The sequence below is a fragment of the Mercenaria mercenaria genome, chromosome 1 (assembly GCF_021730395.1).
Source record: "Mercenaria mercenaria strain notata chromosome 1, MADL_Memer_1, whole genome shotgun sequence".
In the NCBI taxonomy this organism is placed as follows: Eukaryota; Metazoa; Mollusca; class Bivalvia; order Venerida; family Veneridae; genus Mercenaria; species Mercenaria mercenaria.
The window spans coordinates 66,294,691-66,310,276 of record NC_069361.1 but is presented as its reverse complement, the minus strand read 5'-3'; the positions used below and the strand labels follow the sequence as shown (position 1 = coordinate 66,310,276).

At 33.8% G+C, this 15,586-nt stretch overlaps 1 protein-coding gene across 1 annotated transcript; it reads right to left on the bottom strand.

Moving 5' to 3' along the window:
- Window positions 1–8,738: 8,738 nt before the first annotated feature.
- Window positions 8,739–12,869, bottom strand: LOC123535407 (protein phosphatase 1 regulatory subunit 27-like). Its single transcript, XM_045318063.2, has 3 exons — window positions 11,973–12,869; window positions 10,962–11,112; window positions 8,739–10,364 (listed from the first exon to the last, which is right to left on the bottom strand). Exons 1-3 carry the CDS (start codon window positions 12,151–12,153, stop codon window positions 10,175–10,177), a joined length of 522 nt encoding a protein of 173 aa, XP_045173998.2. The 5' UTR covers window positions 12,154–12,869; the 3' UTR covers window positions 8,739–10,174.
- Between the last annotated feature and the right edge of the window lie 2,717 nt (window positions 12,870–15,586).

Here is a 15,586-nt window from a genome sequence, read left to right as displayed (position 1 = left end):
AAAAAGCTGAAAGCGGAATTTCCGCACTCACGATGGGCCATGATGCTTAAGTTACTGTTATTATGCCACTCTCCCTACAAATGTAGCTTGATCCAAACTTTTTACAACGTATTTAGTTGTTGCTATGATTAAAGTGGATTAAAGTCAGTTCATAGTATGTTCTACGTAAGCACGACAGAAAATCTGTACTGTTGTTGGTTTTTGAAGCTTTTTTTTGTGGAATGTCAGAGGGTAGCTACTTTACATATACTATTATCACTACTAAATTCATATTCACTGCGAACGGTCGGACTGCGCTTTCTATGCACAAAAAATGGAGTGTGTTGTATGTTGAAAGCATGGTTTGATATTGGCTCTGGTCTCTGTCCACATTTTTGGGGAAGGGCGTAGCAATATTTACGAAACTGTGCTTCTATACTCAAACAATAGTAATCATACACACATTCGGAAAGTCATATTTCGCATTTGATTAATCTATGAAGTAGAGTTCCAGGGCTCAGAGCGAAACTAGTCTATCTGCTACTGTTTCTACATGCACTTAGACTAGTTTCGCTCTAAGCCCTCGAAAATTTACTGTTCTAAACAAGTAAAAGTAACCATAAATATGAGCAAGCATTATTTGTAAGATAACCAGACAACAACGAAACAATCTAATACCATTACGACTCTTAAAATACATACAATGATCCATGTCCGAATATGAATTGAAAATGCTACTGGCCAATTACTGACTCACTTGAATAAGATAGCCGGCTTAACATATGAAAAAAAAGAGTTGAAACACCTTTTGACGTTTTATTTGATCCATTCAAAGGTTCACACATTTTGCAAGACTTTTCTTTTTTCTTCTGATTATACTGTGGATTCGATGCATACCCATTCGTAAAAACAGTTTGTGTGATGCTGAAATATTGTGTTATTTGAGCAGAATGATTACCCATAAATACAATATAGGGCCTACTCTGACTATATCAAATGTAAGGTTGATTTTGAACAGTGAAATATACAACAGCGTTACAACTTCATATATTGTTGAAAGAAACATTTTCCTTTGTCAGATTTGGTACAGAGAAAAAAGACATCCATGACGACAAGTCTATATGTATTACCTATATCTGAATTTGGAGATTTTCATATGTAACAAAAACTACCAGAATTTTTTTTTCTGATCATTGGCCACAAAAGGCAGGGGTGTAAGTGCTTTCGTTTCGCGAGTACACTGATTTTCAGGCTGTGGTCGTATGTAGCTAATTTATGTGCTCATCTTCGTGGTATCATTAGAAAGACAATGTCTTTTGCTTTAGTCCCATCATGTGTGGTGCGGAAATGGGCTACATATTTTAAAGAAATTTGAATCAGTGAAAACAGTTTCAGAAGTTTATCGTATACCATTACGGCTATCAAAACACGCACATATACATTTTCTTAATGTGTCCGAATATAGATGAAATAAATTGTACTGGCAAATTACTGACTCACTTGAACTAAATTAGCCGGCTAACCATATGAAAAAGCTATGGCAACTTTAAAGTTTTTACGCGATCTCTCCAATGGTGCAACCAATTTTAATTTGAATGCAGCGTAACAGTTTTAATATACCAACGCATTTCTTTGTCATTTAGATTGGACTGCCCTCTCGTGATATAACGAGTACATTTGAATTCCATACAATAATTTTATCAATTTAAAACGAAAATGGCCCTGTTTTTAATATATTATGTTCTGTTAGGATTCGAATCAACATCCTGCGCGTGAGAAGGGAGGATACTCGCATCTGTGCGGTAGAGGTTACAGCAATAATCTAGATGCAATTTGAATTTATTTTTGATAATTTGGAATTACAATCATTTTACGTTGTCAGACTTGACAGGAGATAGAACTGAAATGGAAATTAGTACAAATATGCCTGTTATTAGAAGATAGCAAGAAGTCATGTCATACCTGTACAATTTTTGATACTATATAACATGGCAACAGACATCTGTTTCCGTTGTAAATGCGTTGTTATACGTATAATGTCAGCAGATAAGAAACTTTATAGTTTTGCAATGTTAGACCTGCATAACATAATCACACACATGTATTCTTAGTTCATAACAATTGTTACAGGTAAATATTTGTGCGTCATGGTATAATGATTGTTTTGGAAGATAGCATAAAAGTGATTTCTCCTAGCGAAACTGCCGTTTGGAATTAAACAGAAATAGCAGAAGAGGAAAAGTCGATTGACAGATGATCGATTTATAGAGGATGAAACAATACAATCAACTTTAACTATTTATCAATTAAATATCTACATATGATATACACACAAATATTGTCTTAAAAACTAAATTGAACATTGCACTTTTCAAAAGCTTTTAACAGCATTCTTAAAATGCCTTTTTAAAAAGGAAAATGACTGTACTCGCAATTTATCAAATTGAATTAAGGATTTAATTGGTCTTTTTTAAAGAGTGCCACCTTTTCACGTTTTCTTTATGGTTCAAAGAAATGTGTGTTGCGGTCTACAGAAAGGGGCATATTTTGTATAGGCAAAATAATGAAGGTCAGTCTAGTTTTGTTTTTCAAAATAACTCCGATTGTTATTTTAATGGACGATATTAGGGCATTTTTGTATAGTTTCAAGATACCTGTGGCAAGTTTTTGTTGGAATTCATTACAACAATTTTCATGCGACATAAAGTTTATAACAAAAAAAAAACAAAAAAAAACAGAGAAACATGTCCGTTAGCTGCATAGAAATGAAGGCTTTAAAATGTCACTTAGTCTAGTAAAAACAAGATCCTGGAAACTAGTTGTTTTAGAAGGAATGGGTTCGTGTTAAAATGTCATAGACATGCCTTCGTATTATCAACTTACCACTTCATAAGTATTAGCTCATTGCGTACTTGCAATTGTCAGTATTTGCAACATAGGTGTACAGACAACATCTGCTTTTTTGTCTCCATATATCTTGCAATGTTTCATTTATTTCTTGCCTGCTGTGTGTTATTTGCTGTTTGACGTCATATGATCTTTTTTTTGCAAATTACACAGGTTATTACCATCTATTCGCAATACTCATGCTTGGCTGAATATATACTCCACGATTCTGAAAAAAAAGTTATTCCCTTGATTAGACCATAATTAGAACAGTATCATTCATTTAAAATCGGCGCCTTACTTTCTTACCTGTGTGATCCAGGATGTTTGTTCTGGTCCGATCTGCTACAACCTGTATGGTGCATTAGGTGACAGCTGCAATTTGTCTGTAAAATGACTGGCTCAGTATTAAATAGTTATCTTCAATGTGTGTGAGTGCCGTAAATAATTCACTTTATTTATTTTTCCTCCTTTATACATTTCTATTTTGAATGTATCGGTTTGCCCAAATCAACGCTTCTGTCAATTTGATTGAACAATCAAACGAATATCGGTACTGCCGCTTCATTATTCAAAACATGACTTCATAAATCATACTGGGAAATATAACAGACAAAGTAGGGAAGAGCTTAAACAGACACCATACGCCACACAAAGACTACTGTTGTAGTACTATGTAAGTAGATTTTTTGAAACATAATACTAACAAGAAATATCTTTAAAAATGATAGTCGGCGAATTGTAATAAGGAAAGAAGTTTATGAATTTTTCATCTAACATTCATCTTTCATCTAACATTTTGCAAAACTAAACACCGCACTTTAACAATTTAAATGGTTCTCTTTTAATTTTTCGCAAAGGTTTCGTAGGGTTGCAATTTTGTTTCGTTTATCCTTAGACGAATAATTACAGCAGTAGTTGGATGAAGATTCATGAAGCGGTTCATGAGAAGAGGTCATTAAACGTGTTTATATTTTTAGCTAAATTGGTCCCTATCCCCATTTGTAACAAAATAGCAGGAGACCTTACGATATTGTTATCGAGTTTGATAAAAATCCATTACATTTTAGTGGTTAATGCGAAGAAAGGCATATCTACTTTTAGCTATAGTGGTCCCTAATAGGGCCCAAGTTCCTATATAAATAAATTTGGAAGAGGACCTTATAATGATGCTCCAGACCAAGTGTGACAAAGATCCACCAAGCTGTTCATGAGACGCTGTATAAAGGCATTTCTAGTTTTAGCTCTAGCAGCCCCTAAAAGGGGTCAAATGTCCCAGCTGAACAAAGTTGGCTGCGGGCCTAATAAAGATGCTACAAATCAAGTTTGATTAGAATACATGAGAAAAAATCAATTAAATGATTTTTTATTTATTATTTTTATTTATTTCTAAAATAGGCCAACTGATCCCGCTTTAACAAATGCATATTCGCTATTCATGAATCTTTGGACAATGACGTCACACCTACAAAAAAAAGTGAAGGTCAAGCAAAACATATAATTGTAACTATTTCAATATTTCTGTTTCATAAGCAAAGTTTGACCGTAGTCATATCACATAGATGCACCTTCATTTCAGTGTAATGAGATTCAGTCATTATATAGCATATATATAATAAAACAGATTTCAACTGAGTTCAATATTTGCATACCATACTAAAGAAAAATATTCATATATAATAAATCAGTTAAATAATTTATAACAAATATATCAAAGCAAACACGTACTCATTTTAATATGCAATCTGAATAAGTCACAAAAGCAAGAAACATTTTCATATACAGACGACAATTGTAACAAGGAAAATCTTTTAAAAAGCACTTCTCTACATAAAAGACTCTTATCACACCCTTATTCATGTGATACGCAGACCGTATTCAGCTCTTTCTTTAATTTGATATATGTTGGTATTTGAGCAGGTTTTTATCATATTTATTAAACTTACTTATCATTTTGAGATATATCAATATTCTTGCTAAATATACTGAGCCAAAGTTAGCTTTAAAACTGTGAACAGCGTCGTTTAGGATAAACGCTTTGTCTACATTTCACTCAGCGTAGCACAATCAACAGAGTGAAAGAAATTGACACTCTCGTCCAATCAGGCAGAGTGTTGCATAAATCTTCCATTTTGATAAATTATCTATAATGCGTTATCAAGTAGTTTGATTTGCAAACTGAAGTCACGTGGCATAGGTAACGAAAACGAATTTAGACGGCGTCGCCGAAAAAGAACAGCCAGAGTATCAAAATCAGAAACCTGTGGATGTCAGATTGATGTTGATATTACTATCTCCGATTAGAATTCTGGTAATTATCAACATTTGATGGTGTTATGTACGACATTTTTATACATGCAATAAGCTAATTAATTTCATCGCTTTGACATTTCGCAGTTTGCATTTTTTTCTATTTCTGTGGGATTCATGCTGTGATTATTAATGTGCGAGCTATTAATCTTTCAAGATAATTATTGATTACTCCGGAATATCTATCAGTATCATAGCACTTTCATTTCTATAATGATATATCAGAGGAACATGTGGAATGACAGAACCGCAAACATAATACACATATGAACAGCAAGAATTTAAAAAACGGAAACCAGTGGAAGTCAAATTGATGTTGATATTACTATCTCCAATTAAAATTCTGCTAACTATCAGCATTTGATTGTGCTATGTATGACAGTTTCATATTTGCAGTAAGCTGATTAATTTCATAGCTCTGACATATCGCAATTTGCCAATTTTTTTTCCTATTTTTTCGTGACTCATGGTGTGACTTTTAATGTTTGAGCTAATATCCCTTCAAGATAATTATTGATTACTCCGGCATATTTATCGGCATCATAGCATTTTTATTTCTATAATGAAATCTAAGAGGAAGTTTTGGAAACAGAACGCAACAAAGCAAAATTATGGCATACTCGGTTTGATTTAGTCTATTCACGAGAAGAAATAAATATGAAACACCCCTCATTGCCAATCCCAACCTTAACAGCATTAACAGCATTTGCCGCGGAAATTCCAACTTACTTTTGTTTGTAAGATTTAGGTTTGGATAAGTGAATATCTTAATTTTGCGGACAAAAATGACATTCCTTTCTTGAATAACTAGCTTAGTACTGTCAAGCGGGTTCTGTTATATAGTTTAACAAGGAAGCACATGTTCTTGAATTTTTTAATAATATTAATATAAAATCACGAAAGATTAAAACTTATGTTACTATGCACATGCTATGCAATTGGAAAATATATGTTGTGTATATTTTGCATGGGCCGGTGGCCTTAGAGCAAATAAAATGTGTCATTATCATTGTCATTGTCATGTGCGCAGAGTTTGATGTCATCTGTACAATTTCTACAGGTTATTTCATTTACTCCATGCAACAATGTGCAAGGTAATGCCTTTAATCGAATGCATTCACCAATGTTATATCTGAACGAAACCAGTTACATTCTTCATTAAAACATTATCAAAAGCTGGTTACCAGATACTGTTACCTGTATCATTCAGGAAATGTTTGGCTGACCTTCGAGATCAAATACATCTATTCTAAAAGAAACAGGGGTCTCCGTGAACGAGCGGTTATGGTCGCAGACCTCGATCTTATTTCCCCGTCACCATCGTGGGTTCAAAAACCTCCCTTGTGTATAATTTTTAATAGAAGGAAGTCATCCAACTAGCGTATCAAAGGTCGGTTACTACCCAGGTGCTTTCAGATGCATAAAACAATACCACAAGTTCCTCCACCAGAAAAAAAGTCGAAAAAGTCAGTCTCTGTGTGCCCTTTCTTGTGTCGGTGAAACTCTAAACCCAACACAAACAAGCACAAATCTTTAATCGGAAAGAGGTGATGTGACTTTATTCCTTGGATAATGACTGTTTACGAATTAAGTCGACTTCATGCTGTACTTTTAGCACATCAAATGCTAAGGCCTAATTTTTTTCTTTTATATGATTTGAATACATTTAAAGGTAGAACTGAATTCTTACATGATTTATATAAAGACATTTCATATGTGTACAGCTCTCGTCGATATTTGCCCGCCATATCGAATGCAGCATTTTTCATTACTTAAGTTTGATTGGCATTTATTATGTCTGGTCCATCCTGGAAATATGATCGAACAATGCAGTCGAAGACAGGCAAAGCTGCAAAATTACATAATGCCATTAATAAAGATGTAAGATCCCATAGTATGCATCAGTATATTATATTGCACAAAATCTGTTTCATTTATTGAGCTGTCTGATATCAGTTAAACGTTTCCAACGGCTCCGTTATTTAAAATGTTAAGTTTAGAATCGAAAGATGCTATAAGTATTGTTGATAGAAATTACAAAAAGTACTGATTAACCTATGTGGTAAGAGACGGTATCGATGAACAATCTAGCATTTGTAATGGAGTCAATTTCGGTAATTGTCACAGATAAACTTACGCTGTATGAAAGTCTGATTGCTTTAAATCTGAGACAAATATGTAATGGATACCTTTTTATGTTTTATCTATCAGATTTTCCATACTTGTTCATAACTTGCAGTCCACCTTTAGTTATAAAACAAATATTTTCCCACCAAATCACATTTGATATTGGTCCTCATTGAGAATTAATTTAAATAAAACGAACCAGCGGTTTTAAATGCCTTTCTGTCATAGACATGAAGGAGGGAATATTAATCTATTTTATTTCGCGCATCAACTTCTTCTGAGAAAAGCTGCATCAGCAAATATATGAGAACAGCTCAGTGTTGTGGTTGAATTTCACCAAGTTGGTGAATAACGTTCTGTCTTTCGCGTTGAACAAATAGTAATAGAATCTACACGTTTTCTAAGAATGCTCAAAACAAATACAATTTCTGATTCCACATAAATCTAAAACTTTAAATGTAGGTTCGAATTTAATATCCACGGCTAAATTGTCCCGAATTTCGAAATGAATAATTATTGTATCAACACTCGGGAGGGTACGATTACAATACTGAAGAAGTATCTGTTTTACGTCCGTAAATAGACGTATCCAACATTGATGGAGAGTCCGATTTTGAAAAAAAAAGAACATTACTAGACTTTGAAGACTATCTACTAAAATTGAATCTGACACGTCGCCAAATAAAAATAGGTATTGGGACCTTTTGCTATATCTTCAAAAAGCAAAGATCAAAAAGATTGCTACAGCTGCTAAAATTATTGATATACATTTGTATACGCTTTATTTTACATCAAGTTTGCCCCTTTAGATACATCAGACGGGAATTCTGCTTGATGGTATCCGGCGTTTTCGGCATTCTTTGTTAGCCACATAAATATAATCAGCTGATTAGTTTTATTGTTGACCAACCTTTGACTGAAATAACGCAATCTTTATAGTTCTGTATACTTCATATTGTGACTTTTGAACTTGCCGAGATATAATTAATAATTATCAATGTTTCCAGCAACTTCTATGCTTCCCAAGAATCTTTTTACAGATTGTATTATAACAAACACCTGCTTTATATCATCTGTATATCTACAAGCATGTAATTATTCCTATAAAGTCGCAATAATCGATTTCCCAAATTGTCACTTGCAAATTCAATGTTCTTTGGTTGTATTATGAGACTTCCATCTAATGTAGCATTTGTGGTTACAATGCTGTTTATTACCTCTTTGATGTATACACCCTTTCGGCAATATTTATTGTCTTAAATGTTCTCATTTTTAACACAACATCATCGTCAATAAACAATTACGTGTCTCACTTGGAAGCTATTCGCATATTGACGAAGCATTACCATTTTAATGGTACAGCACACGCTATAGCTTTACAAAGCTGTATAGCGAGGAGATGTTCATTAACATGGAAATACATGAACAATTTACAAAAAGTTGCCATTTTTTTATTTCTTATTTCTTTAGAAATATATAAAATATCGGTGTTCCTTTGTATTTTGGGTTTCTCTGAGAACTTAAACATAACATATGGACATTGAAATATTGCAAATAGTTCATTTTTCACGACAGTTCTTTTCTAGTCTTGATTAACGTAATTAAACATTAGAAATACAGAGCTGTCATTATTATATTTTCTTGTGAAATTCACAATTCATGTCCAAACACCGCGTCAGTATTTCCACAATAACAGCAGCTTTCTCACATAAATAAGAAGTGGATCGAGTAGGATTTACTCCTCATAAATTTTCTTCTGTCAAATTGATTGACATGGAGCGTAATGGTAAAACCTGTCGATTACAACCTCGTATTCTACCAGGCTGCTAGGGTGCCAGCTACCATAACAAAATCCAGTGCGACATCACAATTAGTGAATTAAGGAAGAAACGACATTAAACTGGTAAAACAATCAATAGCATTAACGACGGCGGTTCTTGTTATTCCAAATTTGAAGTCTTTTCCTTCTGTTTTTGCAGTTAAAATGATTCTGATTTAAAGTGCGCACAAATTGTTTAACGGCTTGGGGGATTCTTGTATCTGCAATTTATCATGCAACTACAGTACAGTACTATGAAAACGGCCTGATAACACTTGCCTGATAATTTGTTTTTCACATCAATGACCTGATAACAAAATTGTGCACGTTCATACTGACGAACTAGTTTTTACATCAGTTCCATCCGAAATTCAATTTTATTAAAGAGTCCAGTTTCAGTGTCGTGTGACTTTATCCTAAACATATTCTATAGTCTCAACAAGTACATAACAGTTTTTTGATATCAATGATATAAGGCTCGGGTGGAAGGACGGTAAACCTCACACCTACCATAACATCGATATCTATAGACAGTAGAATGTTATTCTCATTATCTCGTATTGAATTCCAAGTGTGATTACATATGTTTTCTAGGTTAAAATGGTTAAATGCGTAAATACACACTTGCAAAGGTCGAATAATCAAACGTTCACGTGTAGAAAGTTCATTTTATATTCATGTTGTACACAACTGCCATTGTTATGTGTATAGGTTCAGCCCAATCGCCTTTCTCGTATAAAAGCGAAATGTGCACTAATTCAACTGGTGCTTTGTAGAATATCAAAATGTTTCTATGCACAAATCAAGCAATATTTGGAAAATTTGTGTAAAACAATATATCCGTATATAATAAATGCAGATGACACAATGCAGAATGTAAGACAAGGTACTATTACTTTTCGTATGTGTAAGTCTTCAAATATAATGGCACTGTAGATGTAATGTCACTTTGTGAAGGTTATCCATTTCACATTGCTTTTGGCATTAATCTTACCACAATAACCAAAATATTAAAAAAAGATATTTGGTTAAAGACGGAAGCCTGAAACTAGGTCATCCGGAAACGGAAGTAGTAACACCATCTTGTTCTAGCGTGTCGTCATCTGATTGGTCATTATCACACGGCTGAACATTTCCCAGCATTACCCGGATGGTCTCTAGATCAGACGGTTCTACGAGATCAAGTGGTCTTTCACCTTCTTCCGTCAATATTGTCTTATCTGCACCTTTTTCTAAGAGAAACCTAGAAAGAATATGATATTATTATTGTAGTGTCTAAAATATCATCACAATAGAAATAATTGTATGTCGTTTAACAAACCATTATTTAGAAAAAGGTTAAACGAAATAAATGATCATATACGGAGCAAAAATAGCAAATTCCCCAAACAGGTGGCAATTCATGCAGCTTGCTTTAAAGTCAATAAGTGGTATATTCTGTGTCTGAAAGGAATATATTGCGGAGTCACTTACGCAACAAGACAGCCTCGGTAGCCTAGTGGTAGAGCGTCCGCTTCGAGTGCGGGAGGTCATGGGTTCGATCCCTGGCCGCGTGATACCAAAGAAAAAATTGGTAATAGTAGTTTCCTCGTTTGGCGCTCAGCATTAAAAGGATAGTGCTAGGACTGGTCAGCCCGGTATCAGTATAATGTGACTCGGTGGGGTATCATGCCACGAGTCTACGGCGTGATATTCCATTGAGGCAGCAATATAAAGTTTGTCATTGTGCTCTCTTCAACAAGTAGACACCGTCGTTTATATGACTGAAAAATTGTTGGAAAATACGTTAAACCCGAAGACACACTTAAGCAACAATAAGGTTAATAAAATACAAACTTACGCAACAATATCCGCATACCCCTCCGCACAAGCGGCATGAAGTGGCGTCCAAGAATCGTCGTCTTGTTTGTTGATATCTGCACCATGTGCAACTAGAAGTCTTACAGCACTGTCATTGCCATCTAGTACCGCTTGATGTAAAGGCGTTAAACCTAAAAAATAGAATAATGGAAGTAGCGTAGCTACTTATAAAGACCAGTGCGGGGAAGCAAATAATTATCACAAAGATAATAACTATATTATGATTCTGTTCTTCAATACATTTTAGGAAGCATACCCCTGAAGCTCCTGAATGCCTGTGCATACATCTGTGGCTAGTTACACCTGTTACATCATTAATATTCGAGTTTTCAACCATATAGTTTATATTTTCATTATTAACATATTTTTACCATTTTGCTTATTTCATAAGACAGTGATCAAAGTCAAAAGCTATAATTTGGGTAAAATTGTTTCTTATTTGATAATTTGTTCAACAAGATACAAGACAAAATGTTTACAAAGCTACAGACTACTGAACTATGAATTAATTATCTCCCAGTATTTGCTAACACAGGTAGCCCATTAATGCTTTGAACAGGTATCATACAGATATGTAGGATTAAATTTGGTGTGATTATTTGCATCAACATAATGTCAACTTATTATTCTAAAGCAAGATTGAAAATATGTACATGTAAAGAAGTTTCAAAATTAAACACTAAAATCAAAATAAATTTGAATTTATTTCTACGTTGGCATTCCCGGTCAAATGCACTATACCTGATTAAAAGAATTATTCCGTTAATACATGTTGATAATTGAATAAGTAAAGCATGAATTTAAGAGAACCCTTTCTTGATGACTGAAACAACACGGTTCGATGTATTCTGAAGTTATGTCAAATTTCATTTCATTACGCATGGACGAGTTTTCCTTCGTAAACAATTCTCTTTTTTTGGAAAGTATTTAATACTTCTATGCAGACTGAATGTCATTAAGTTGGATTAGCCCTGACCTTCCAATTACTTACCAGCATCATTAATCCCACTAATGTCTACTTGTAAACTGGCTCTTCTCAACATGTGATCTAGTGCATGTATATCGTTTTCCTTTATATTGTCCAAAAACACCAACTCATCTGGAAACCGTACACCCTTCTGCTTTTTTACTTCCGGATTCTGTTTAGCGAATAAACTTGCTCTCCTGCTCATGATTCGTTGCAATGATAAGATAATTCTAAGGATTGAAATTTGTTACAATATATTTATTTATAAAGCAAACTAAATAATTATTCGTTTATTATCACATTTTATCAGTTTTTAATACCAAACGCGTTATACGAATATTTAAGAAACAATTAAACTATGCTAGCGGTTTATAGAATTCATCATCAATTTATGAATTGAATTCGATAGGTATACCTGTCATTTACAGATAAATGATTAATTATTTGTACTGATATTTCGGTTCCTTATTGTTCTTCGCATTGCACCTTTGCGTATACATCTGTTAAACACAATTTATTCATAACTATCTTAATATATGTTGACAAAAATTGCTAGGTATTTTTATGTGCAAGTGTCCAGAGTCTAAAATGGTGTTCTATCTAAGCACCATTTTCACGTGGCAAATCAATTAGCTATCTATGCCGGTAGTGTTTTGACTGTATTGTAACCCTTCACAAGTTTAATATTCCAAATGTATTTCCTATTACTCCCTCACAATTACATTCACAGAAATACTTATTGAAGATAGCTCATACATTCGAAGCCAGCCGTATTCCATCTTTTTACATCTACAGGGAGTAAAGCTCCAGTAACTATCCGAATTTCCCACAAAATAATTCGCTCGTGATGGCTCTCCTCTCGCAGTGTGCGTTAATACCGTTAATGATTTTCTGGAGGGTTAAATCAAAGCGCTATTGAACTCTGGGACCTTTCATCTATATACTGGTGATTAAAACTCTGTAATGATATTGTGTATGTTTGCGCAAAGAAATTTATGAGAACATGCCATGGAACATATGATATATACATATATAACAGAGATTGTTCACGCTCTCTGTAAATTCCTCTAAAATAGCAGACTAGTGATCATAAATAATTCTGATGGAAATATAAAAATGTCCAATAAAAACTGTTTTGTACGCATGACAAATATAATCTCTAAGTTGAAAATATTAAACACGATAATTTCTCGTGACTGCATAGCTCTCCTGGTTTCTAGCCCCCTTACTCTTGTAATTAAGTGTTCAGGCCATTCAGACTTAGACTTATTCAACTGAATTTATGATTTTGAACACTCGCAATCTTCAGAAGCAATGAAATATATGGCGTGTCGCAACTTTAAAATCGAATCAAATTTTAATATAGTTCTTGACTGCAAAATCCATTGATCCTTGCTCATATATGTAATCGTTTATAACTCTGCAAAACAAATGCATTAATTTTCAGTAATTCGATTTTGATGATTATTCAAGCGTCTGCCATTCCGCTGCTATACACACATAAACATTTCAGAATTAACATGTACAGGCAGTTAATGCATAAAATAATTCTGTACCGTGCACTAACATGATATTAAGACTTAATTTACGGATAATTACTTAATTGGCATCAACTAAGCAGCCACAAGATGCATGCTTTATTAGTGGTTGAAGAAATAATGAAGCAACATTTCGTCTATTATACTGCTTGTCTCTTTCAACTTAAAAAATGCAGCTGATCAGCGCTAAAAAAGTCAATTCTGGCGTCCTAATATATTTTACAGCTTCAATGATTTTAGACACTCTGTCCTGCTAGTGTCTATGATGCCTTTTTGTTCAAGAAAAACTTTGCGAATAGGTGAAATAATTTTCTTACAACGACCTGACTTCATTAACTATTTTAATTGACCGAGTATTGTTCGAACATAATTCTAGGATACACCAGACACAATAAATGTCAAGAAGACTTAAGACTTGAAAACCCTAGATTCAGTTTAATTAATTTTGCTCCGTCGTGTATAGTTTTTGAAAAAGGAAAAGCCCAACACAATCATTGTCGGAGATTTTAATGGATATGAAATCAAGTCAAACGCGCTTATTTTGGCGAGACACTGAATAGACGTGCACACATACTCTAATGCAAATGAAAAAAGTCTCAACTAGAGAACTAAACAGTAACGTCTTGACATGTCACGTCTCTTTGTTTTTAAGAATTATCATAAGAAAATGTAATACTGAGACATGATTTGTTGATACAGACAAATGCAGACCTTATGCACAATAGCGTCTAAATTAAATCTTGATGATACAGGTTACTCCATTCACGCGAAATTGCGCGATAAACGATATGTGGTTGTGAATAGATTATATAACCTGCAGGAATTGCAAAACAAGGAGCTAATGGCATCATACACCTAGTATGATGAAATTAAAGAGTATGTTTTATTCTAAGAATATGTGTAACCTTGTTTTGTGTTGTTGAGTGGCGCAAAAAAAAAGAAACATCAAAAGATTTACGCCGATTATGTTTTATTGTTCAAGAACTCCATAAGAAGAAAAATATATGGAAAATGTAACACACAACTGTGATTTAAGAATGATATATCCCAAATAGTTGTTTGCCGTTGAATAAAATAAATGTTTTTAGTTCAGATAGGAAGAAGGGCAATTACATGCCTTGTTTAGGTAATACATTCTCTAAACTAAGCACATCTTAATATGACGCATTGCAAAATAATTCAAAGCTGACAAGTTTAAATTGATAATGTGTGATAGATATGATGTGAAAAGCAGATTAATGTTCGATCTTGTGTGTATTTTATAGATATATTGGACAGTTTTGAAAATCTATTCTTGGACACAAGGCGTCATACTTTTCCACACCAATTTCAGCTCTTTTAATAGAAACGTTAATTTTTTAAGGACCCATTTGATGGAAATCATCATACTATAGTCACACTTGTCATACAGACACAAAACCATTCCCCTTAAAAGCATTCATCTTCCAAGACATTACTAAATTTGTATGATTTCTATTGTGAACATGTAAAAGTCTTTAATTTCCGATGGTCTTACTTATATGTCGTTTTACAGTTTCATGTTTGATACGACCAGAAAGCTGTAAACGGGACTGATACTTCAGGTTGCAGAAATTATACAGCAAAAAATCAAAAGAGTCTTCGAACAAAATGTCAATACTGTAAAGAAATATGTACAACGCCGCGAATATTTGAACAAGATGAACGAAGTCAGGCCTCCACACCTTAAAAATCCCAAAGCACGCCGGACTTTATCTAACGAACACATTATGTGAAAAGTATTTGCAATAACACTCCAAATAAAGAAACAACAACAACAAACACCCATACAATGCTGTAAGGGTTTTGTGTAAATTCAGCTTAGTTTCCTCAAATTCCTACAATCAGAATTTTTTTAGAATATGCCATTGTATTCAGCAAGACAGAGGGTAGTATGAGTCAGAACTAACCAAACAGTAATAATGGCACACCTATAATTCGCAATACCCATTCACGCAAACTGCAGATTATGATGTCATTTACACGTTCGCCATAAACGTAGCTAATTAGCTCCCATAAACGCAATGTTTTCTCGTGATTGACCTTCTCTCTAAATAACACAAGAAAGGAAAATTATTACGA